The 23,147-nt window shown below is 45.2% G+C and overlaps 1 protein-coding gene across 2 annotated transcripts in view; it reads left to right on the top strand.

Annotated features, from left to right (window-relative positions):
- The window catches only part of POLRMT (RNA polymerase mitochondrial), a 68,375-nt gene extending 53,002 nt beyond the window's left edge, over positions 1-15,373 (top strand). For both annotated transcript variants that reach the window (XM_087873787.1, XM_087873820.1), the window contains exons 17-21: positions 391-489; positions 6,851-6,923; positions 8,588-8,679; positions 10,458-10,552; positions 14,808-15,373. In XM_087873787.1, coding sequence (XP_087729913.1) covers positions 391-489; positions 6,851-6,923; positions 8,588-8,679; positions 10,458-10,552; positions 14,808-14,857 — 409 coding nt within the window. In that variant the 3' untranslated portion in view covers positions 14,858-15,373. The remainder of the gene's footprint in view (positions 1-390; positions 490-6,850; positions 6,924-8,587; positions 8,680-10,457; positions 10,553-14,807) is intronic.
- The last annotated feature ends 7,774 nt before the right edge of the window (positions 15,374-23,147 follow it).

Genomic DNA, 23,147 nt, shown 5'->3' with positions numbered 1-23,147 from the left:
AACCTTACTTTCTCCAGCAATATTGATTGATTGATTGATTGATTGATTGATTGATTGATTGGATTTGTTTAGCCACCCATCTCAAACCAGTGACTGTGGCGAGCAATCATACATCGAATTCTTTGGGTTCTCCATGATAAAGCCTGCGTACAATGTTTCTCAGTCTTGGCCACTTTAAGAGAGAGTTCAATTCCCAGAATTCCCTAGCCAGCATGGAATTTTGGGAGTTGAGGTCCAGAAGTCTTCAAGTGGCCAAGTTGGGAGAGCCCTGGGCTAGATTAACAGGATTGATTTGATTGAAATGTTGGTAGCTACTACAGATGGGTCTCAATTAGGGTGAGTAAGGTGGGTCTGGAATTCAAAAGCTGCTCTCCTCTGCCTTACCTACAGGAAGCCAAACACAAGAAAACAGAAAAACGCCTTCCCGCCCAACTTCATCCATTCTCTGGATTCCAGCCACATGATGTTGACGGCTCTGCATTGTCAAAAGTAAGAAGGCCGAGAATGGGTGATAAGGATATTCTTGTCTCATAATCGATGTTGTGGGTTATTGAGCAGAGTACCCTTTGAGTTTCCGCACGAAAGCGACTGAGAATGATTGTGGATAATAACAGTTCACAAACAAACTGGGTTTTGATAATATTTTACTTTTAGGGAAAAGCAAAAATCATAGTCCAAAAACATTCCAAGTCATACACATATAAAGTGAGATAAAAATCAGTCCAGGGATATTTTCCAGTATAAAGTCTTCTTACCAGTTGTAGAAAAATACAATAAAACAGATCTTCTTTAGTTTCATTCAGGAACACAGTACAATATAAAAACAGTCAATAAATAGTAGAAAAGCAATAAATAGCCATGATCAAAGCAATGATCATGCAGAGAGATCAAAAAGAGTTACTCCTTAAGTACATTGGCTACAGAGCTCAGCCAATCAGGATGCAGGATGATGCAACACAGTTTTTAAAGCTACATAATACTTTTAGCTACAAACACACAATGTTGGTTTATATATTTCCTGACCAACCAGTTGGGCAATAACAATTTCCTAACAATGGGGGAGGGGGGGAGGTGTACCCTGTATGTCCATTTTAAAAAAAATTGCCCTGCATAGTACAGGTAGTCCTCTATTTACGACCACAATTGAGCCCAAAATTTCTCAGTGAGACATTTGTTAAGAGAGCTTCGCCCCGTTTATGACCTTTCATGCCACAGCGGTTAAGGGAACCGCTGCAGTGGTTAAGTTAGTAACCCGGTGGTTAAGTCAATCTGGCTTTCTTGTTGACTTCGCTTGTCAGAAGGTCACAAAAGGGGATCACGTGAGCCCAGGACTCTGCAACCGTCGTAACTATGAGCCATGTGAATTTTGGTGACGTCATGTGAGAAAAACTGTCATAAGTCACATTTTTCAGTGCCGTTGTCCCTGGAAATGGTCAGTAAACGAATTGTTGTAAGTCGAGGACTACCTGTATTTATATATACAGGTAGTCCTTGACTTACGACCAGTCTCTTAGCAACCATTTGAAGTTCCCATGAACTCCAAAACTGAGACTTATGGTTTCGATATACAGCCACACCCCCCAGACATGGTCAATATCCAGCGTATGAGTTTTGATTATGTGACCATGGGGATGTTGTAATGGTCATAAATGCGGAAACTAGTCACACGTCACTTTTTTCAGTGCTGTTGTAACTTCAAACGGTCACTAAATGAATGGTTGTAAATTGAGGACGGCCTGTAAATTCTGCACTGAACGTTGTGGGGTGGACTAGATGACCTCTGAGTACATTCAAATTCTGTATTGTTTCATTGGCTGGGCCCAATTCCTTCTCTTATTATCTTAACTACTGTTCAAATTTCCCCCTTGCCTTGCCTCTTTTTACTCGCAGTCAGTAAGCGAAGTTGAGGCTTGCCCACAGCAATTCTGCTTCCAGTTACAGGTAGTCCTCGACTTACAACAGTTCGTTTAATGACCATTCGAATTTATACGAGCACCAAAAAAAGTGACTTATGACCATTTTTCACACTTAGGACCGTTGCAGCTTCCCCACCGTCACATTCGGATGCTTAACAACTGACTCACCTTTATGACGGTTTGCAGCGTCCCGGGGTCATGTGACACACACACACCCCTTTTGCAACCTGCTGACAAGCAAAGTCAACGGGGAAACCAGATTCACTTAACTTAAGAGCCTTGGTACTACAGTGGTTTAAAGCACCCTGTTATTAACACAGCTGCCTGCAATTTACTGCTGGTTCGAATCTCTCCAAGGCTCAAGGTTGACTCAGCCTTCCATCCTTTCTAAGGTAGGTTAAATGAGGACCCAGTTTGTGGGGGCAATAAGCTGACTTTGTATAAATATACAAAAGTATGAAGGCTATTGCTTAACGCACTGTAAGCCGCCCTGAGTCTCCGGAGAAGGGCGGCATATAAATCAAATTAAAAAAAAAAAAAAAAAAACCGTGTTACTGACTTAACATCTGCAGTGATCCACTTAACAACCGTGGCAAGAAAAGCCGTAAAATGGGACAAAGCTCAGTTAACATATTTCTCACTTAGCAATATAAATTCTGGGCTCAATTGTGGTCGTAAGTCGAGGGCTACCTGTGTGTTCTGGCACTTCTGGAACATGAGCTGTCATTTTCTTTCACATTTACCATCCATATTTTTCCCCCTCCTAAAAGAAGAATTAAGAGCAGGATTTTGAAGGGGGAAAAAAAAAATAGCAATCCTTTACAGTATATACCAGGGGTGTCAAACTCATGGCCTGTGGGCCAGATCCAACCTGTGGGGTACTTAAATCTGGCCCGCGGGGCCGGCCTTGAAATATCAAAGGACCGGCCTGCAGTGCCTCTTCCGGCCCCCGTGTGCCTTGTTTTTGGCCTCCAGCAGCACTCTGCAGTCCAAAAAAGGGCCGTGCGGAGGCTCCACGAGGCCCCACACAGCCTGTTTTTGGCCTCCCCAGCCTCCAGAAGCAATTCTGCAGTCCAAAAAAGGGCCGTGTGGAGTCCCCACAAGGCCCCACACAGCCCGTTTTTGGCCTCCCCGGCCTCCAGAAGCACTCTGCAGTCCAAAAAAGGGCCGTGTGGAGTCCCCACAAGGCCCCACACAGCCCGTTTTTGGCCTCCCCGGCCTCCAGAAGCACTCTGCAGTCCAAAAAAGGGCCGTGTGGAGTCCCCACAAGGCCCCACACAGCCCGTTTTTGGCCTCCCCGGCCTCCAGAAGCACTCTGCAGTCCAAAAAAGGGCCGTGTGGAGTCCCCACAAGGCCCCACACAGCCCGTTTTTGGCCTCCCCAGCCTCCAGAAGCAATTCTGCAGTCCAAAAAAGGGCCGTGCGGAGTCCCCACAAGGCCCCACACAGCCCGTTTTTGGCCTCCCCGGCCTCCAGAAGCACTCTGCAGTCCAAAAAAGGGCCGTACGGAGTCCCCACAAGGCCCCACACAGCCTGTTTTTGGCCTCCCCAGCCTCCAGAAGCAATTCTGCAGTCCAAAAAAGGGCCATGCGGAGTCCCCACAAGGCCCCACACAGCCCGTTTTTGGCCTCCCCGGCCTCCAGAAGCACTCTGCAGTCCAAAAAAGGGCCGTGTGGAGTCCCCACAAGGCCCCACACAGCCCGTTTTTTGCCTCCCCGGCCTCCAGAAGCACTGCAGTCCAAAAAAGGGCCGTGTGGAGGCCCCACAAGGCCCCACACAGCCCGTTTTTGGCCTCCCCAGCCTCCAGAAGCAATTCTACAGTCCAAAAAAGGGCCGTGCGGAGTCCCCACAAGGCCCCACACAGCCCGTTTTTGGCCTCCCTGGCCTCCAGAAGCACTCTGCAGTCCAAAAAAGGGCTGTACGGAGTCCCCACAAGGCCCCACACAGCCCGTTTTTGGCCTCCCCAGCCTCCAGAAGAACTCTGCTGGCCAGAAATGGGCTGTGTGGAGGCCAACGAGGAGAACTACAATGCTGATCCGGCCCTTGAAGAAATCCAGTTTGACACCCTTAGTATATACCAGTGATGGCTAACCTTTTCCGGACCAAGTGCCCAAAGCGCACCCGAACCCTGAAAATGCATTGCGCAGGCAGCTCCCGCGCATGCTCCCCACCCCCCGTGCATGCACGTGCGGCCCTTCCATGTGCGCCCCATGCCTGTGGATGTGCCCCCCCACCCACGTGCACCCCACGCATGTGCGGCAGAGACCTTAAGACCAGCTGGCTGGAGGGAGGCGCGCGCGCATTCACGGCAGAACTGAGTTGGGGGGACGGCTCGCCTGCCCACAGAGAGGGCGCTGCGTGCCACCTCTGGCAGACGTGGCATAGGTTCGCCATCACGGGTAAATACCATCCGAGCAAAACAGCAGCCTAAATAGGCATTGCATATAAACATAGAAAAGAATGCGAAATCCGTGACCGGCCTTCGGCAAAACAATTTGCCTGAAAAAGCTGATAAAAGGGCGTTCAGTAGCAATTCATTTCAATAATGAATTTCCACGCTTATCAAGCGTGTCTGTCTGCAGCTAGCAATAGCTTGTTCAGGGAAGTTCAGTTGCCAACTCATCTGCTTGTTTTTGCTTTCGGCTTATTTTGAAACATTTAAAGAAGAAATAGCTGCATAAAATGTAAAAAAATAATGAGAAAAGATATACGGGTAGCCCTCGACCTATGAACACCTTATGAAGAGCCTTGGTGGCACAGCAGACTAAAGTGCTGTTAAGTAGCACCAGCTGCCTGCAATTACTGCAAGTTCGAATCTCACCAGGCTCAAGGTTGACTCAGCCTTCCATCCTTTCTAAGGTAGGTAAAATGAGGACCCGGATTGTGGGGGCAATAAGCTGACTTTGTATAAAAAGAACACCGCTTGGGGGGCCCGAAAGCCCTACTAAGCAGGTATATACAAAAGTATGAAGGCTATTGCTTAACGCATTGTAAGCCGCCCTGAGTCTCTGGAGAAGGGCGGCATATAAATCGAACCAATAAATAAATAAATAAAGTGTTCCCCAAATGCTCCCATGTTTCTGGCAAGTCCCCGAGCAAAGTGATCACACACACACACTCACACTCACACTCACACACACACTCACACCTCCAAGCAGCCTCTGGTTGCAAGTAGTCTGGCACTACACTGGGAGCACAACAGCTGCAAACAAGAAATCCAGCAGGGCAAGGGAATAAGTCAATTAGTCCAAGAAGCAAAGGAACAAAGCAATCGAACCAATAAATAAATAAATACATACATACATACATACATACATACATACATACATACATACATACATACATAATAAATAAATGCCGCCCTGAGTCTCCAGAAAAGGGCGGCATATAAATCGAACCAATAAAACAAAATAAATAAATAAAATAAATAAACACTGTTGGGATCAGAATTTCCCAGACAGTTGTAAATTGATTCGCACTCAGTTTTTATGACCTTTTTTCCATGGTCAGTAAGAGAATCACTGCAGTTGTTAGAAGAATCAGGCGGTTGTTACATGAATCCAGCTTCCTCCATTTACTTTGCTTAAGGTAGCAAATGATGATCACATGACTCCGGGACGATGTAACCGTCATAAATGCATGCTGGTTGCCGAGCAACCAAATTTTGATCATGTGACTCTGAGGGTCATAAGTGTGGCCCACTTGTAACTCACTTTTTTCAGTGCCGTTGTAACTTCAAATGGTCACTAAATGAATGATGATAAGTCATCCTAGTAGCCGTATTAGCTGGAAAATAAAATATCAATAAGCACTTTATAGGTCTCATAAAACCTAGGTTCCTCAACTGCGACCACAATTGAGCCCAAAATTTCTGTTGTTAAGTGAAACATTGGTTAAGTGAGTCTTGTCTCATTTTATGACCTTTTTACCAGAATTGTTAAGTGAAACCAGTGCAGTTGATAAGTTAATAACTCGGTTATTAAGTGAATCTGGCTTCCCTGTTGACTTTGCTTGTCAGAAGGTCGCAAAAGGGGATCACACGACCTCAGGACACTGCAACCGTCATAAATGCGGGTCAGTTGTCAACCATCTGAATGTAAATCATGTGACTGTGGGGATGCCGCACCGGTCATAAGTGTGAAAAACGGTCGTAAGTTACTTTGTTCAGTGCCGTCGTAACTTTGAACGGTCGCTAAACGAACTGGTAAATTGAGGACAACCTGTAATTGCTGGAAAATTAAATATCAATAGGCACTTTGTAGGTCTCATAAAATTTAGAGTCCATTATTTCATTGATCAGATAATAGACTATATCAAATGAAAATCATCCTATCACCTGGAGAAACAATTGAAAATCACTACACCACCATCAACAGGGACATTCATATTGATGCCACCATGTTTATCGTTATGTAAAATAAATTCCACCGATCTTATGAAAAGAAAGAAAAAGGACAAGAAAACATTTAAAGATACTAAAAACAATTCGTCGAAACTAAGTTCTAAATCTCACCCAGGGGTGAAATCCAGCAGGTTTTGACAGGTTCTGGAGAACCAGTAGCGGAAATTTTGAGCAGTTCAGAGAACCAGTAGCGGAAATTCTGACTAGTTCGGAGAACTGGCAAATACCACCTCTGGCTGGCCCCAGAGTGGGGTGGGAATGGAGGTTTTGCAGTATCCTTCCCCTGTCACTCCCACCAAGCCACGCCCACCAAGCCACACCCACAGAACTGGTAGTAAAAAAAAAAAATTGGATTTGACCACTGATCTCACTCCATTGTACCTGACTGGTAACTACATCAAATTATTGATAAACACTGACATTGCTTCTGGATACTCTCTTTATATCAAATATTTCTCCCTTAAAAATTGTTCTCTAAATGTATAATTTTGCCTTATAGGGTGAAACTCATCTGCTTCTCTTTTTTTTTTCAGGGCCGGGCTAACTTTTGTCTCTGTGCATGACTGTTTCTGGACACATGCAGCCACGGTGGACTTAATGAATAAGGTAAGAAGAATGCCACCCAAACACCTGTCACTGTATCCTGCCTTGGTCTGAGGTGTTGTTTTTCAGAGTTGGCGACTCCAAGATGGTGGACTTCCAATTCCTAGAATTCCCCAGCCAGCATGCTTGCTTATTTACAATGGTACCTTGGTACTCAACTGCTTTGGAACTCAACAAATTTGGTACTCAACGCATTTTGATGCGGACATTTTGTTCCGGTACTCATCGTTTGGTACTCAACACATCAGCTAGACCAGGGGTGTCAAACTCGATTTGATTGAGGGCCACATCAGGGATGAGTTTGACCTCAGGGAACTGAGGGGCATGGCCAGCTCGACATCACTCAAGGTTCCGTTTTCAGCCATGATGGCCTCCTGCAGCTCTCTGCCAGAGAAAACGGAGCCTGGTGGGGCCGCATGCGGCCTCCTCGAGCTCCGTTTTCATTGGCAGAGGGCTGTAGGAGACTGTCACAGCCGAAAATGGAGCCCAGGCGAGTTGCACGTGGCCTCCCTGAGCTCCGTTTTTGCTGGCAGAGGGCTGCAGGGGGCCGTCAACTGCCAAAAACGGAGCAGCCCTCCTGACGGCCATTTTCGCTGGCAGAAGTACCGCGGGCCAGTCCTTCGTTGTTTCCAGGGTGGCACCGCAGGCCGGATCTGGCCCACAAGCCTTGAGTCTGACAATCCTGAGCTAGACCTTGTCAGTGTCGGCTGACTTGTGACTCGCTACATTATTCCTTATGGGAAAAATTTGTTTGGTACTCATTGTTTTTGCAATGCATTGTTTTTGCCCAAACGGAGCTTTCGAGGGGCAGATTCGCCCCTCGCAAGCTGCCTTTCGGCCAGTAACGTGCAGGACGAATGTTGCAGAGACTCTGCGGTTGTTCGTAAGAGCGAACAACTGCCATGGTGCTGCAAGATTTGTAGTTTTGGGCCTTGTTCCCAAAAGGGCAGTGATGGCGAACCTTTTTTTCCTTGGGTGCCAAAAGCGTGCGCGCATGCCGACTCCCATAATGCAAGGACACCCCCCCCACGCATGCACGCACAACCCCCCTCCCGCACTCCCCCAGCGCATGCACGCACGATCCCCATTTTAGTGCTAGCAGGCCTCCCTGAAGCCTCCTGGAACCAAAAATGGGTGGAGGGGCGCTGCACCCCCCACGCATGCACGTGTGACCCTCCCACCCCTGTGCATGCATGTGCATCTCCCAGCAGACACCCAAAAATCAACTGGCCGGTGGGAGGCGTGCGGGCATGCATAGTGGAGCTGACATGGGCATCGGCTCGCGTGCCCACAGTTCCACCTTTGGCACATCACGCCGCTAGGGGGCACTTATCATGTAACTTCGAACGTTCGCTAAGGGAATGCTCGTAACCCAAGGATTACCTGTATTCCAGGTGTGGTCATATTAGGGTATTACAAAGTGGTTCTCTTTATAAAGGATGTTGCAACCATTCTAAATAATTGACGGCTGCCAAGTGCCCAAATTTGGATCACATGGTCATGGGGCTGCTCCAATGGCTGTAAGTGCAAGGACCGGTTGCAAGTTACTTTTTTCAGTGCTGTTTTAACTTGGAACTGTCATTAAATGAACTGTTGTAAGTCGAGGACTGCCTGTCCTCTGCATGTTTCAGGAAGGATGTTTAAGTGATTTGTTCTCTGAATCCTAGATATGCCGCGAACAATTTGTAGCACTACACAGCCAGCCCATCTTGGAAGACCTTTCGAAATTCATGTTGCAGAAATACTGTCCCAAAACCACGTAAGTTCTCTGGACCTTTTGGGATGTTTATGTTCTCTTTACGTGCCATTTGACTTCGCTCGTTTAGAAGGTTACAAAAGGGGAACATGTGACCCCGGGACACCGCAACCGTCATAAATGTGAGTTCAGTTGTCCAGTGGCCGAATGTAAATCACCTGATCATCAGGATGTGTTATGGCCTGTCGGCCACAGCCCCTCCAGCAGCCGAATCAGAGGAGGAGGAAGCGTGGGAGTCAGGGTCAGCATCAAGGCAACCTGAGAGCTTCGAGGGGGAAGAGGGAATGGAGCTGGCAGAGAGAGAGAGACAGAGCCTGGGCCGTCCGTCAGCCCTCAGATGGAGAATCAACAGCCCCCAGGTCAGGAGGTGGCTGATGAGGAAGAGGAGGAGCAGCTGGGTCCAGTGCCTGACACATGTATGCGCAGAAGGCAGAGGAGAGGAGAGCAGTGGAAATCTGTGGGCTGGTCCTCGGGACGGAAGAGCTACTGCTGCTAGCGAAGCCCCACCCTAGCTCTGGGGATAAAAGGGAGGGGGCGGAGATGAATAGATGTGGCAGACAACTATTCATCTCCCTGCCAGACAGACTTGTTAGCCTGCGGTGAGAGAGAAACTTTTTGCCGGGGCTGCTGGCGCTCCTCATGAAGGAATCATTGCATCAACTACAGAGGGTTTGTCATCTTCAGGGAACTGGGTCAGAACAGTTTGCTGCAACGGTCATAAGTGTGAAAAATGGTCATAGAGTCACTTCTTTCAGCGCTGTTGTAACTTCGAATGGTCGCTAAACAGACTGTTGTAAATCAAGGGCTTCCTGTATAATCTCACTCCAGTTTGCTCCAGAGTAAATCTTACTGGAAACAGGAAAGCTTATTCCATATTGCTTTTAGAGTTTTAGTGTCATTTTGCCTGTAAAAGAAGAGGAGGAACTCCATTTTAAGATGATGCTTGCCCTCTGCAGTTTTTATAAGCATTTAGGGGTAGTTCTTGACTTACGACCGGTCACTTAGTGACCGTTCGAAGTTGCGACTTACCTATAAAAAGGGAGTTACGACATAATTATGAGGGTCTGACAACTGGACTTCATACCTCACCCTTGCAGTCATGTGAATACATTTCGGTGCTTGCCAACCCCACCGCATTTACGGCTGTTATACTGTCCTGCGGTCAAGCCACTGAATTTGATGAAGTTTTTGCTGAAAGTGTTTTTGCTGAAACTGCCTGTTTTTAGATTTAATGCGAACCAATTACCGTATTTTTCAGAGTATAAGATGCACCTTTTTCCCCAAAAAAAGAGGGTGAAAATCTGGGTCGTTTTATACTCCGAATGTAGCCCCACCCGGCTTCTCAAAGGGAGGTTTTAGAGGCTGAAAAAAGCCTCAGAAATGAAGCTTCATAAAAAAAGCCTCCGAAACAGAGCTTTAGAAAATAAGCCTCTGAAACTTCATTTCAGAGGCTTTTTTTCTGAAGCTCTGTTTTGGAGACTTTCAGAAGCAGAAAAAAAAGTTTTTTTTCTGAAACAGAGTTTCAGAAGTTTCAGAGGCTAAAAAAAAAGCAAGGCACACAGATCACAACCAAGGAACCCGTTGCTAAAATTCACTTCTGGGAACAGCTGATTGGGGGTATTCCGGGAGGCCAATCACCCGCCAATCAGCTTTTTTCTTACTTTCCTCCCCAAAAACTAAGGTGCGTCTTATACTCCGAAAAATACGGTATTTATCCATGAGGTTGAGGGAAAGTGGCACTGAGTTCCTCTTTGGTTGACTTGTTCCTTTGTCTCCCAAAGAATATCTGAAAATGATATAAAGAAGAAGAGTCAGCAAGCTGTCCAGGCCAGGATCCAGGAGCTGAAAAATTTACTGCCTAAAATTCCCAAGAAAGGTAAGTCTCAAAAGCCCCCTTGATTTGTGAGACCAGGTATTCAGGGGATTCTAAGGGAAGGCTGTGCAAATCCTTGATGGATGTCCCTGCTTAATCGTTTTAAAGAGGAAAACTTTACCAGTCGAAGGCAATATTTGTAGCTCAGGGTTGAAATGGGGAGTCCTTGGTGCTCTCTGAGCTTAGTTGTTTCCTTGTAGATGTTTCATTACCCAACTAGTCAGTTTTCCAGTGCTGTTGTAACTTTGAACAGTCGCTAAACGAATAGCCGTAAGTCAAGGACTGCCTCTGCCGGTAGTCCGTGACTTACAACAATTCATTTAGTGACTGTTGGAAGTTAGGCCACCGAAAAAGTGACATGACTTATTTTCACACTTCTGACCCTCACAGCCACATGATCAAAACTCAAGATGCTTGGCAACCGACTCGTATTTATGACGGTTGCAGTGTCTGGGGGGGGTCACGCAATCCCCTTTTGCGACCTTCTGACAAGGGGAAGCCGGATTCACTTAACAGCCATAACGCTAACTTAAAAACCGCAGTGACTCACTTAACGACCGAGAAAGGTCATCAGATAGGGCCCAAATTCACTTAAACAAATGTGTCACTTTACAACAGAAATGTTGGGCTTAATTGTGGTTGTAAGGCAAGGACTCCCCGTATGGGAATATCAGGGGTAATGTCCTTCCAAGCGAATGCGATGAACCTTCGTTACTTCTTTTGCAAAATGTTCATTTGGGGAGTTGATGGAGTTTTAGGAGCAGGTCGGGTGTCAAAAATCAGGTGATTGAAGTTCCGTGGTGGCCAAGATTGGTGAAAATTGACGGCACTCTATTCTCATTGTTTTGCGGTGCGACATGCATAAGAAACTGTATTTTAAGCCTAAAATAGCTTTACCACTGAACAGACTCCGCAGCCAGCTGTGCTCACATGCACGATGCCTCCCCCTCTTACAGCCTACACACACACACACACCCAATGTTAACCGTGACTCGAATGATGCTCCTCTCCAGCTGTACAATAGCAAGATTCAGCCTGGTGATGCAGTGAGTCATTGGCTTACCTCCAGTTGCTAAATTCCTTGGTCCAAGCCCATTGGCTTCTTCCATGCATTAAGACTGAACTGATTGCGTTGTTCTAGGAGCAGTTGCCTGAACCCACAACCAGAGCCTTTGGGCTGATATTTGTTTTAGAATAGAATAGAGCTGGAAGGGACCTCAGAGTAGGGGTGAAATGCTACCGGTTCGCTCCGGTTCGGGGAAACCGGTAGTAAAAAAAAAAGCTACTAGTTATTTCCGACGATCAGCTGTGCCATGGGGTTTAGCTTTGCTACAAAGCAGGAAATCCTGCTTTCTAGCAATGCTAAATTGCACAGCACAGCAGATACCCCCCCCTCGCTGTTCTACTTACCTTACCAAGCCTCCTTTTGGTGCATACTGTGCGTGTGCGGCCAGCAAACCGGTTCGGATTTCACCACTGCCTCCGAGGTCTTCTAGTCCAGCCCTCTGCTCAAGCAGGAGAGCCTCTACCATTTCAGCCAAGTGACTGTCCAGTCTCTTCTTAAAAACCTCCAGTGATGGAGAACCCACAACTTCTGGAGACAGGTAGTTCCACTGCTTAATTGTTCTCATTATTAGGAAGGTTTTCCTTAATTCCAGGTTGCTTCTCTCCTTGGTTAGTTTCCAAACATTGTAGAGTAATCACTGTAACAATTATACTTAGTATAGTCCATTACTATTCAGATGCTTACAATACTGCACTCTACAGCAGGTGTCAAACTGGATTTCTTTGAGGGCTGGATCAGCTTTGTAGGTCTCTGTCAGCCGGGGGTGGGGGGGGAGATGGGATGGGCGCTTCCTGCAGCACCCTGGACTGCCTCCTGCAGCACCCTGCCAGCCAAAATGGGGCGCGTGGAGGCTGCAAGCAGCCCTCACCCACGCCATTTTGACTGCCAGAATGCTGCAGGAGGCCGTCCAGGCCAAAAATGGGGTGCAGGGGGCTGCGTGCGCCCCCCGTGACCAGTTTTGGCTACCAGAGGCACTGCGGACCAGTCCTTTGCTATTTCCACGCCGACCCCATGGGCCCACAGGCCAGATTTAAACACCCTGCGGGCCAGATCCAACCTGTGGGCCTTGAGTTTGACACTCCTGCTCTACAGCAATACTACAGGTGGCTCATGGACTTGAAGAGTGCAAAGGAATACAGCTCACTCCAGGAATCGTTCTACAGTGGAGAAATGAAAACAACTCCAGTTAAATAGACTGTCCTGCAAAGAGAGTTAGACCCATGCTCGTATCTCTAAAAATTCATTCTGAGCCAGTGTTATTTCAACGTCCAATCTTATCTTTTTTTTTTTTTTTTAAGGTCCAGATTTTTGAAAATAGGTTAGGAAAGGTGACATCAGAGATGAGAGGTCAAAGGAACTGAAGAAGATGCAGGAAGCTGGCTTTCATGTCTAAGATAGGACTAGAACTCACAGTCTCCAGGTGATTGGCCCAAAGTCACCCAGTTAACTTTTTAGCCTAAGGTAGAACTAGAAGTCACTGTCTCCTGGTGATTTACCCAACCTCACCCAGCTAACTTTTTTGCCTAAGGTGGGACTAAAACTCACTGTCTCCTGGTGATTGGCCCAACCTCATCTATCCAGCTTTCATGCCTAAAGTGGGACTAGAACTCACCGTCTCCTGGTGATTTGACCAAAGTCACCCAGCCAGTTTTCATGCCTAAAGTAGAACTCCCAGTTTTCTGGTGATTGGCCCAAAGTTACCCAGCTAACTTTCTTGCCTAAGGTGACACTAGAACTCCCAGTCTCGTGATGATTGGCCCAATCTCACCCACCTGGGTTTCATGCCTAAGGCAGGACTAGAACTCACCGTCTCCTGGTTTCTAGGCCATCACCTTAACCACTAGGATCAACTGGGTCTCATATATATAGTAACAGGTCCAAATTTCCTTTCAAGCTCTTTGCCCATCAAACCTAAGAAAAATAATTCTGGCTCCATTTTCATATTTATTTTCAGCATCTCTGGAATCAGGATAAAACTCTTATCCCAAAATTTCTCCTTTTGAACGAGAAACGGTGCACCCAAAGTTATACAACCCTTAGCTTGCATTGCAGTTGATCTCAGCATAATATTTTGGTTCACCTGGGCACCAAACTCCTTCGGTTTGGGCCTGATGCCATATGATTTACCAACTGGGCATGCCATGCTGCTCTCGTCACTCTTGTTTGCGTTCTCTGCCAAACCTGCATTTGGCAGGGAAACTGCTTCTCGGGGTGTTCCAAGGACCATCTCCCCCAGCCCACTCTGTGGCATTAAAGAAAACCATGGGAGCCTTGTTATTTGAGAGACAATGTTGGTGCCCTCCCAAGTACATCCTGTGCGGTCCCAGAGGTACCCCTATTGGCAGACATGTACCCACCTGCGGAGAGAATCCAAGGCTCACAGCCACGATCTGTCACTTCCATTGTTTTTGGTCCCTGTTGGAGACAAAGCTGAGACTCTTAAGTAGCTTTCCCCACTCCAGGCCTTGAAGTTTAAATGAGCATCCTCTTAGTGTTCATCCTAGGATATCTTTATATTAAGCAAAGAAAAAACCCAGAAAGAAATAACACTTTTTCAGGCAAAGAAATTTTATTAAAAGCCCTGAGCTTTCGAAAGCTGAATAACATTTTATCTTGCAGGTAGTTCTTTGATCACAGTTGAACCTCACATTTTCATTGCTAAGTGAGATAGTTGTTAAGTGAGCTTTGCCCCATTTTATGACCTTTCTTGCCACAGTCGTTAAGTGAATCACTGCAGTTGTTAAACTAGTAACATAGTTGTCAGAAGGTCGCAAAAAGGGATTGTGTGACCCCTGGATGCAACCGTCATGAGTCACTTGCCAAGCATCCGAATTTTGATCGTATGGCCATGGAGATGTTGCAACCGTCGTAAGTGTGAAAAACGGTCCTAAGTCACTTTTTCAGTGCCCTTGTAACTTCAAACAGTCACTAAATGAAGTGTTGTAAGTCAAGGGCTCTCTGTATGGGCCGCGGATTGTCCATTTCCGCTGTTAATTAAACCACAAATTGTTCTCGACTTACCACTGTAATTGAGCCCAGAATTACAGTCGTAAGTCATGCTAGCCATTAAGCAGATCGTTTTTGCATCCAATTTTATGAGCTTTTTTGCAGCAGTCATTAAGCGAAGATGTTCCCAACCAGTATACCTTCTTTTCTTTTTTTTCCCCTAATCTCTCCTTTTCTTCCCATCAGGTGACTTCAAATTAGAGAAGGTGAAGAGATCGGTCTACTTTTTCAACTGATTCTCAAGATCTTCTGCATTCGTATCCGGCAGACGGACATAAGGAGCAGTTTCCCGTGTCTCTTCAGTCTCTCTGAATGGGACTGAAAACGTACTTGATTCCTTAAATTTGGTCCCTCTCTCTGTGCTTCTGGAGGGAGTCAGACTGGCAAGGAATTCCTTCCCCACGAAGGAGGTGGAATCACATCACCCCCAAAACCTGTGGTTTTTAGAGAAAAATAAGGTAGATGTGTCTAACGATGCAAACAGCGTGTTTCTCCCTAAATTGTCTGGAGGAAGGCCTCAGTTTGGCCTTCCTGTCTCTTCTGGAAGGAAAAAAAAAATGGTTCATATTTGTTTTCCCACTCGGGAATCCTGGGTTACTGAATCCACCAAGACTGCATTCTTCCCCGCTGTTTTTTTTTAAAAAATTTATGCACTTTGTTTCTGTTGAGGGGGCTGGACTTGCCAGCCCTCCCCCATCCACCCCGGTAATTTCCTCTAGCAGTTGCAAATAAAGTAAATATTTGAAATTTAAGCTGAGCTTTTTGATCGTCCTTCTAGGTTTTGCTACGAGGGAGGTGGGGCAGTATGTTTAGCTTAAGAAAAAGTCTTCAGCTGCAAAATGCTGGTCACGATACAAAAAAGATGCCAAGACTTAGAAAAAGTGCAAAGAGCAATGAAGATGATGAGGGCTCTGGAGGCTAAATCATATCATGAACGGTGGTAGGAGCTAAGTATGTTTGCCTATCAAAGGGAAGGATTAGAGGTGACACGATAACTGGCTTCCAGTACTTGAGGGTCCCAAAAGGTGCTTTTCCTGGGGCAACTGGACTTTCTTGTTTTTTCTTTGAAGACGTTTCACTTCTAATCCAAGAAGCTTCTTCAGCTCTGACAGGATAGTGGGGAATGGAAGGATTTATATTCCTTGCAGACAGCTGGTCATTTGCATCCTTTTAGAGAGTCTTTGAGGCCACCTGGAGGTTTACCTGTGTCCTCAGGGTCACCTGAGTGGTGCTCCTGGTTCCTACTTACCTTTACTACTGGTTCGCAATGGGGCCACGCATGCGCAGAAGCGTTCTGATGACATCGGGGTTGGTGGGCAGAGCCTCCCAGTTTACTATAGGACCGGAGCGAACCGGGGGCAATCCCCACCACTGATCGCACCACTCCAGAAATTTCCTGACAATGAGAACAATTAATCAGTGGAGCAGCTTGCCTCCCAAAGTTATGGTTGCTCCATCCCTGGAGGTTTTCAAAAATAGACTGGACAACCATTTTGACCAATACGATGCAATCTCCTGCCTCGAGCAGCGGGTCAGACTAGAAGACCTCTGAGGTCCCTTCCAGCCCCATGATTTGATGTGCTAAGGAGGCTGCTACAAGCTTGTGTTATTGCCCTCTGTTTGGGCTTCCCCATTGCCTGGTCTTGGGCCTTTCGACGGTCAGTCAAGGGTTGATGCATCTCTGCAACAGTGCAACAACAGCCTACCTCTGGTAAATCAGCACACATTTCTGTGCCTCTTTCTAAAGAGGATAGTTTTCCTGCAGGGAGAAATGGTGATATTTTATGCTTTTGATATTCAAATGGTAACCTTTTCTTGAAGGAAGAAGTATGAAAGACCTTCTCTTTGTAAGGCGCAGTGATGAAGTGTGCTTCACCAAACGCATGCTTGGAAAATTTGGCCTATCTGTTAGATAAAAGAAGAACAGAGTTGGACGGGACCTTGGAGGTCTTCTAGTCCAACCCCCTGCTCAGGTAGGAAATCCTATACCAAGGTTCTCCAACTTTTAAGATTTGTGGACTTCAACTCTCAGTTGTTGGCTGGAGAATTCTGGGAGTTGAAGTCCACAAATCTTAAAAGTTGCCAAGGTTGGAAATCCCTGTCCTATATCATTTCAGACAAATGATTTGTGGGCCTCCAGATGTTGACTCCGCCATTCCAAAATCCAAACTGGAGTACAAGTAATCCTCAATCTACAACCAAATTTGGGACCAGAATTTCCAAGGCCGTTGTCAAGTGAGCTGTCCCGATTTTACGACCTTTCTGGCCATGGTGGTTAAGCGAATCACTGCAGATGTTAAATCAATCGTGTTGTTAAAGTGAATCCGGCTTCCTCACTGGCTTCGTTTGTCCGAATGTCACAAAAGGCGATCACGTGACCCCCGGGACACTGCAGCCGTCATAAATATGAACCAGTTGCCAAGCGTTTGAATTTTGATCACGTGACCATGGGGATGCTGCAGTGGCCATGTGAAAAACGGTCATAACGCACTTTTTTCAGTTGCCACTGTAATTTTGAAAGGTCACTAAACGAATGATAGCCTGTAATACTTTAAGGCAGAAAGCAAAAACTTCTTTTCTGACGGGCATGCCCCGATGTGAAGACAGCATCCATATGTTCTCGGTAGACTTTGAAATTAAGCAGATTTGGAAAAGACCCATTTGGATTCCATTTTTATTTATCAACATCTTCTTTTAATGACCCAATAATCCCTTACTGGGTGAAGTCTGGGCAACTGAGTGTTTACAGGCCGGATGGCCTTCCTGTCGCCAATGCGAAGTTACATTCAGCAGATATATTCTCATCGTGCCCAGAGAAGGAAATATCTGCCTCCACCTAGGATCGAACTCACAGCCTCCTGATTGCGAAGCGAGAACTCCACCTCTAGGTCTCAGCATTTTTATTTATGCTGAGGAGAATTTTGTTACTGTGGTTTCATGCCCCTAAATTCTCTCTACCTGTCTCTGTTTTGATTCAGCAGGGTCTAAATTTAGAATGCATCTGTTTAAAGGAAACGCCCATTTGTTTGGGGAAATGAAATGATTTGAATGAGTGTATCTTTCATACCATAATTAGATTTTTACATGCAATTTTTTTTTTTTCAAAATAAAAATCCAGCTGCTGCTGCAGCGGTAAAGGCTTCTTCGTTGGCTTTCTCTACAAGGGCCCATGGCTTAAAAGCATTTTAATTACATATAGAAGCTCAGTTTCCTAATACCGTTATATTCTCTATCTCTGCCAGTTGCTAAAATTCCTACAGCGTGACCAAAAAAAACCCAGGATGGGGAGGGGGAATTGAGCAGGTACTTGCAACTTGTTTATGAATTTAAAAAAAAAAATGATGGAGCTTTTTGACTCCCCGAAGAGAATCTGAAAGGCGATCAGCAAATGTAACAACTAAGGTAATAATAAGAATCAATTGGATTGAGAGGGGGAATCAAGCTATTCTCCAAAGCACCTGAAGGCAGAACAAAAAGCGATGGATGGAAATTAAGGAGAGATTCAACCTAGAACGAAGGAGAAATTTCCTGTTAGTGAGAACAATCAGTGGAACAGCTTGCCTTTAGAAATTATGGTTGCTCCAACATGGGAGATTTTTAAGAAGAAACAGAACAGCCACTTGTCTGGAATAGGATAGGGGTTAGACTAGAAGACCTCCAAGGTCCTTTCCAGCTGTTATTCTGTATTCGAGGCAATCAATCTCTCCTATTGATCTACCTCCCAGAATCATTACAGACATCGGTGTGGGAAGAAGAGGATAGCAAATCCTATCTGTATGCCATCAGGAGTTCCTAGCGGCAATGACCGGGTGAAAATTGAACGATTAAAAATACATGCTGTTGATGCGGCTATGTAAGATTTATTGGCACTGTATATTAATGCATTAATCTAGCCCTAGATTAAAGCAATATATATATTGCTTTAAAGGCACTTGTCTCAAGTATCTTGCCATCCATAGGTCTTAGCAGATGAGAATTCTGGGGGTTCATAAATGAAATACAGAAAAGAAACCACTGGGATTTTAAAAAAAGAGAGAATTTATTTCAGAGCTAGTTTATACTTGCGTATTGAAGTCTTTCCTGAACTATTATTCCTATAAAGAATAATCTGTCATCACATCCGGTGGTGGCAAGTTCCTCCAATTATCTTGCTGAGGAGGGGGGGGCAAAGCAGTGTTTCTCAACGTTAGCAATTTTAACTCCTAGAATTCCCCAGCCAGAATTCTGGGAGTTCAAATCCACCTACGTTAAAGTGCCACGGTTGAGAAACACTGGGTTAGAGTTTCCTTTTGTAAGTCCAAGATCACAGCTGATTACTCACTCATAGAGATGGTCAGGAAGATCATGCTTTGGGGGGTTGGACTGGATGACCTCTACGTTTCCTTCCTGCGGCTCCAAAATCATCAATCTCTTACCTGCTTGCTGACACTTGTGCTTTCCAAATGAAATCCCTGCAGATTCAGCGATCTCTACCCCACCTCGATCAAAGATCCTGGCCCTCTCTGCATCGCCAACAAAAACAATCTCTGTTTCTCTCTCTCACACACACACACACACAGCCACAACCGCCCCAGCCCCAGCCCCCCTACCTTCCTTGTCATTCGCCTCATTATCCACTAGACGCCTGGCTGAAACATGCACGGGGGAAGACACACTGCCCAAGGAAAGGCAGACAGTGGACGTGCCGAGCAAAGACAAACAGATCCACTGCACTGCATATGCTGCTCGCAATTTAATGTGTCTTTTTCCCACACAGAAGGAGGTTGTGGGAACCAGAGCCTGCTTAGCAATGGCTGTTTGGAAGTGAAATTAAGCCAGAGGGAAATCAAACTGTTAGCACAACGTGGTAGAATTCACTGTCACAAAATGCAAGTTCGGAGGGGAGATTATCTAAAGAAGAGCAACTAAGGTGATTAAAGGCCTAGAGACAAAAAAAAACATGAAGAACAGTTGTAGGAACTGGGGATGGTCAGTCTGGAGAAAAGAAAGTGTAGGGGTGACATGATAGCAGTATTTGAGAGGCTGCCACAAAGAGGAGGGGGTCAATTTATTTTCCAAAGCCCCAGAGGACAGGACAAGAAGCAATGGATGGAAACTAACCAAGGAGAGAAGCAACCTGGAATTAAGGAGAAACTTCCTAACAGTGAGGACAATCAACCGTGGAACAGCTTGTCTTCAGAAGTTGTGGGTGCTCCAACACTGGACATTTTTAAGAAGAGACTTGTCAGCTACTTGTCTCAAATTGTATAGGGTCTCCTGCAGGAACATGGGCTGGACTAGAAGACCTCCAAGGTCCCTTCCAGCTCTATTCCAATTAATTAATTAAAATCTTATATATATCCTATGCAATCTAATCAGGCCCGAATTTGAGCATAAGAGGATTCTGTCTGGAATGGGAACTTTTATGTCCATTTGCCTGCAATTAATTAATTAATTAATTTGTCAAGCATATATAAGATAACAGGTAAAAGTTTAAACATAATTTGAATACATGAAAAGAATCAGCTAAATAAAAGTGGGGAACCTGATCTTCAGAGCTGCCTATAGTTTGTAAGTCTCCTCCTTATACAGGTAGTCCTTGACTTATGATCACAATTAAGCCCCCAATTTTTATTGCTAAGCAAGATGGTTGTTAAATGGATCCGGGGGCATTGTCATAAATACAGGCCAGTTGCCAAACACCCAAAATTGATTAATGCAGCTAATGTATTTTTCCTGGCAGCTAAAAGCCAACTATAAGTCCTCAACTTACAACCATTCATTTAGTGACCGTTCAAAATTACATTGAAAAAAAGTGACTTATAACCAGTTTTCACACTTACAACAACACTTATATTGTAAGTACAATATACAAAACCTGCAACCAATCTTGGGGAATAACCTCAGTTGTACTATCTGTAAAGTTGGAATTAAAGCGGAGATAAAATAAGAAAGTTCTGTGTGATTCTAAACATGTTAATATTTTGGGAAATATGTAAACAAGAATAGAAACAAGAATAATGAAAACCGACACTTTCTCAAAATATATTAGTGCCTTAAAGCTGACTTCCCTTTCGTTCTTTTTACTTTAAAATGAGAAAATGACTTCCCGTTTGCATTTTAAATTTAGCTGAATTCCATCTTGGGTTTTCAGAGTATTATGGGCTGTGACATTAACACAATTCTCATTTGTCATCCCTGGGGCTGTCTAAATGAAAAGAGAAGGCAACCATTTTTCCCCCTCCTGGGGAGATATTAGCCAAGGCCTAAAAAGTCCACCACACTTTCCGAGTGCAAAGATGGTATATTCCCTAAATTTGATCTGATGTTCATTTGCTCTCTGCGAACTTAATCTAATTTACCACCTTGCTATTTTGAGCACTGGAGTTTCACTTTGGAACAAGGAAGAAACAGGCAATTTCTTCTCTGTCCTGAATCTTTCCTTAGTTTGGCTGTGGATGATAGATGTGGCAGTCCAAACCTGGGTAATGCTTTTAGGTTAATTAAACCAAGATGATCCTTTAGTACCTGAAGAAAAGAGTTATCTTTATTCCTAATGAGTAATCATGGTTAGTCAGCCTTTTAAGCCATGGGAACGACTTGCCTCAAGAAGTTATGAGTGTTTCATCACTGGAGGTTTTTAAGAAGAGATTGGACAGCCATTTGTCTGAAATGCTACACAATCTCCTGCTTGAGCAGGAAGGGTTGGACTAGAAGACCTCCAAGGTCCCTTCCAACTTTGTTATTCAATTACAGGTAGTCCTCAAGTTACAACAGTTCATTTAGTGATCGTTCGAAATTATAACAGCACTGAAAAAAAAACTTATGACTGTTTTTCACACAAACCGTTGCAGCATCCCCATGGTCACATGACTAAAATCCAGATGTTTGGCATCTGACTTATGTTCATGACGGTTGCCGTGTCTTGGGGTCATGTAATCATGTTTTGTGACCTTCTGACAAGCAAAGTCAATGTGGAAAACCAGATTCACTCAACAGCTGTGTTATTAACTTTACAACTGCAGTGATTCACTTAACAACTGTGGCAAAAAAGGTCATAAAATGGGGCAAAAGTCCTTAACAACTACCTTGCTTAGCAACAGAAATTTAGGGCTCAACTGTGATCATAAGTCAAGGACTACCTGCATTTGGGGAAATTGTGTTTTCATTTTTCTTCTTTCCATTCTTGTTGATATATTTCCACAAATATCACTTTTTAACCTTCATTCTTTCTTCTTCTGGCTGGCTCCTTTTATCCCCGCAATTTTATGTCATTTATTTATTTATTCCCTTAACACATATCTATAGCCATCCATCCTTCAGACCACTCCCAATCAAATCATTTTAACAACTGTAATTAAAACACAAAACATAATTGTGTTGCCATCTGTTTTTCCCTTCCTCTTCCTGCCTATTTTTCAGCAATTTCTTCCTGCTTCCTGTTCTTTCTGATATGTTCCTGCCCTTTATAGAAGAGCCTCTAAAAATCTTGTCTGATACAACGGTATGTGTGAATGACCTTGGGAGGCAGGAGGAACACCCACAGCCTAGCAACCATCACACAAAAGGTCCCTCAGCCCCCCAGAAGGAAAAGGGAGGTGGGAAGCATCTCATAGCGTCCGTCCCCTGTTTTCTGAAAAGCAATAGTCAAAGAGAGGAGAAGTGTTTTCACATGGGCAAGATGCTGTAAATTGAAATTGTAAACCTTACAATAAAGCTCGAGTTAGTACGCCAGCTTTCTGTTTCTTGTCTGGACTCCCTCAAAGGCCTGCCTGCCTTTTGGAGGTCATTACACAACTGCCTTTAATGTGATTGGGAATACCATTAAAGGCAGAAATGCTCCAATCCGGCATTTATATGTGTGTTTTGCATGTTTTGGTTTTGCATTGTTCTTCTATTTCGCGATCTTTTTATTGATTTGCTGCTGTTATTGATCACACATTGAGTGTGTGGCCCGAACAGGTGGCTGTATAAATAGTTTCAATAAACAACTGAAAGGGAAGCCTCCCTGTATTTTCCTCTCATCCTTTTTTTCCTTCCCAGGGCTACCTTTTTCTCCTTCTGGCAGTTCCTCTCTGCCATTTCTTTTTCCCCTCAAACTACCCTGTCCCTCCCCTCTTCTTCCTCCTGCTGTTCTCTCTCTGTCCGTCGCATCTGCCTTTCCCTTCTCTCAATCCTTCCCTCACTTTCTAGAGCTCTTTTCCCCGCCTATCCTCCATGCCTTCTTCTTTCCCTCCCACCCATCGCCCCTTCTGTCTTTCTCAGCATTTCCCCCCCTCCCCACTCCCAGGGGAGGAGGGTGTCTCCCAAGAGATGCAGGCCTCAGTTCCCCTGCGCTCCCCTCTCATTAAGGCTGGGGCCAAAGCCGGCTCCCCCTGGACTAAAGCTTTGTGCTGGGGCGAACCATGAGGAAGCCGGAGGGGGGACACACTGAGCTGGCCTCCCCAGAGGCTGCCTCTTGGCATCTTTGACCTTCTTGTGCCCTCCCCGTCTCCCCCCTCTTTCTTTCTTCCCTCTCCTCTCTGGGTCCTTCTTTCCCCTTTAGAG

The sequence above is a fragment of the Pantherophis guttatus genome, chromosome 1 (genome assembly GCF_059756535.1).
Source record: "Pantherophis guttatus breed Tessera chromosome 1, ASM5975653v1, whole genome shotgun sequence".
Taxonomy (NCBI): Eukaryota; Metazoa; Chordata; class Lepidosauria; order Squamata; family Colubridae; genus Pantherophis; species Pantherophis guttatus.
The sequence above is the reverse complement of the archived record's forward strand: the minus strand, read 5'-3'. Positions and strand labels throughout refer to the sequence as shown.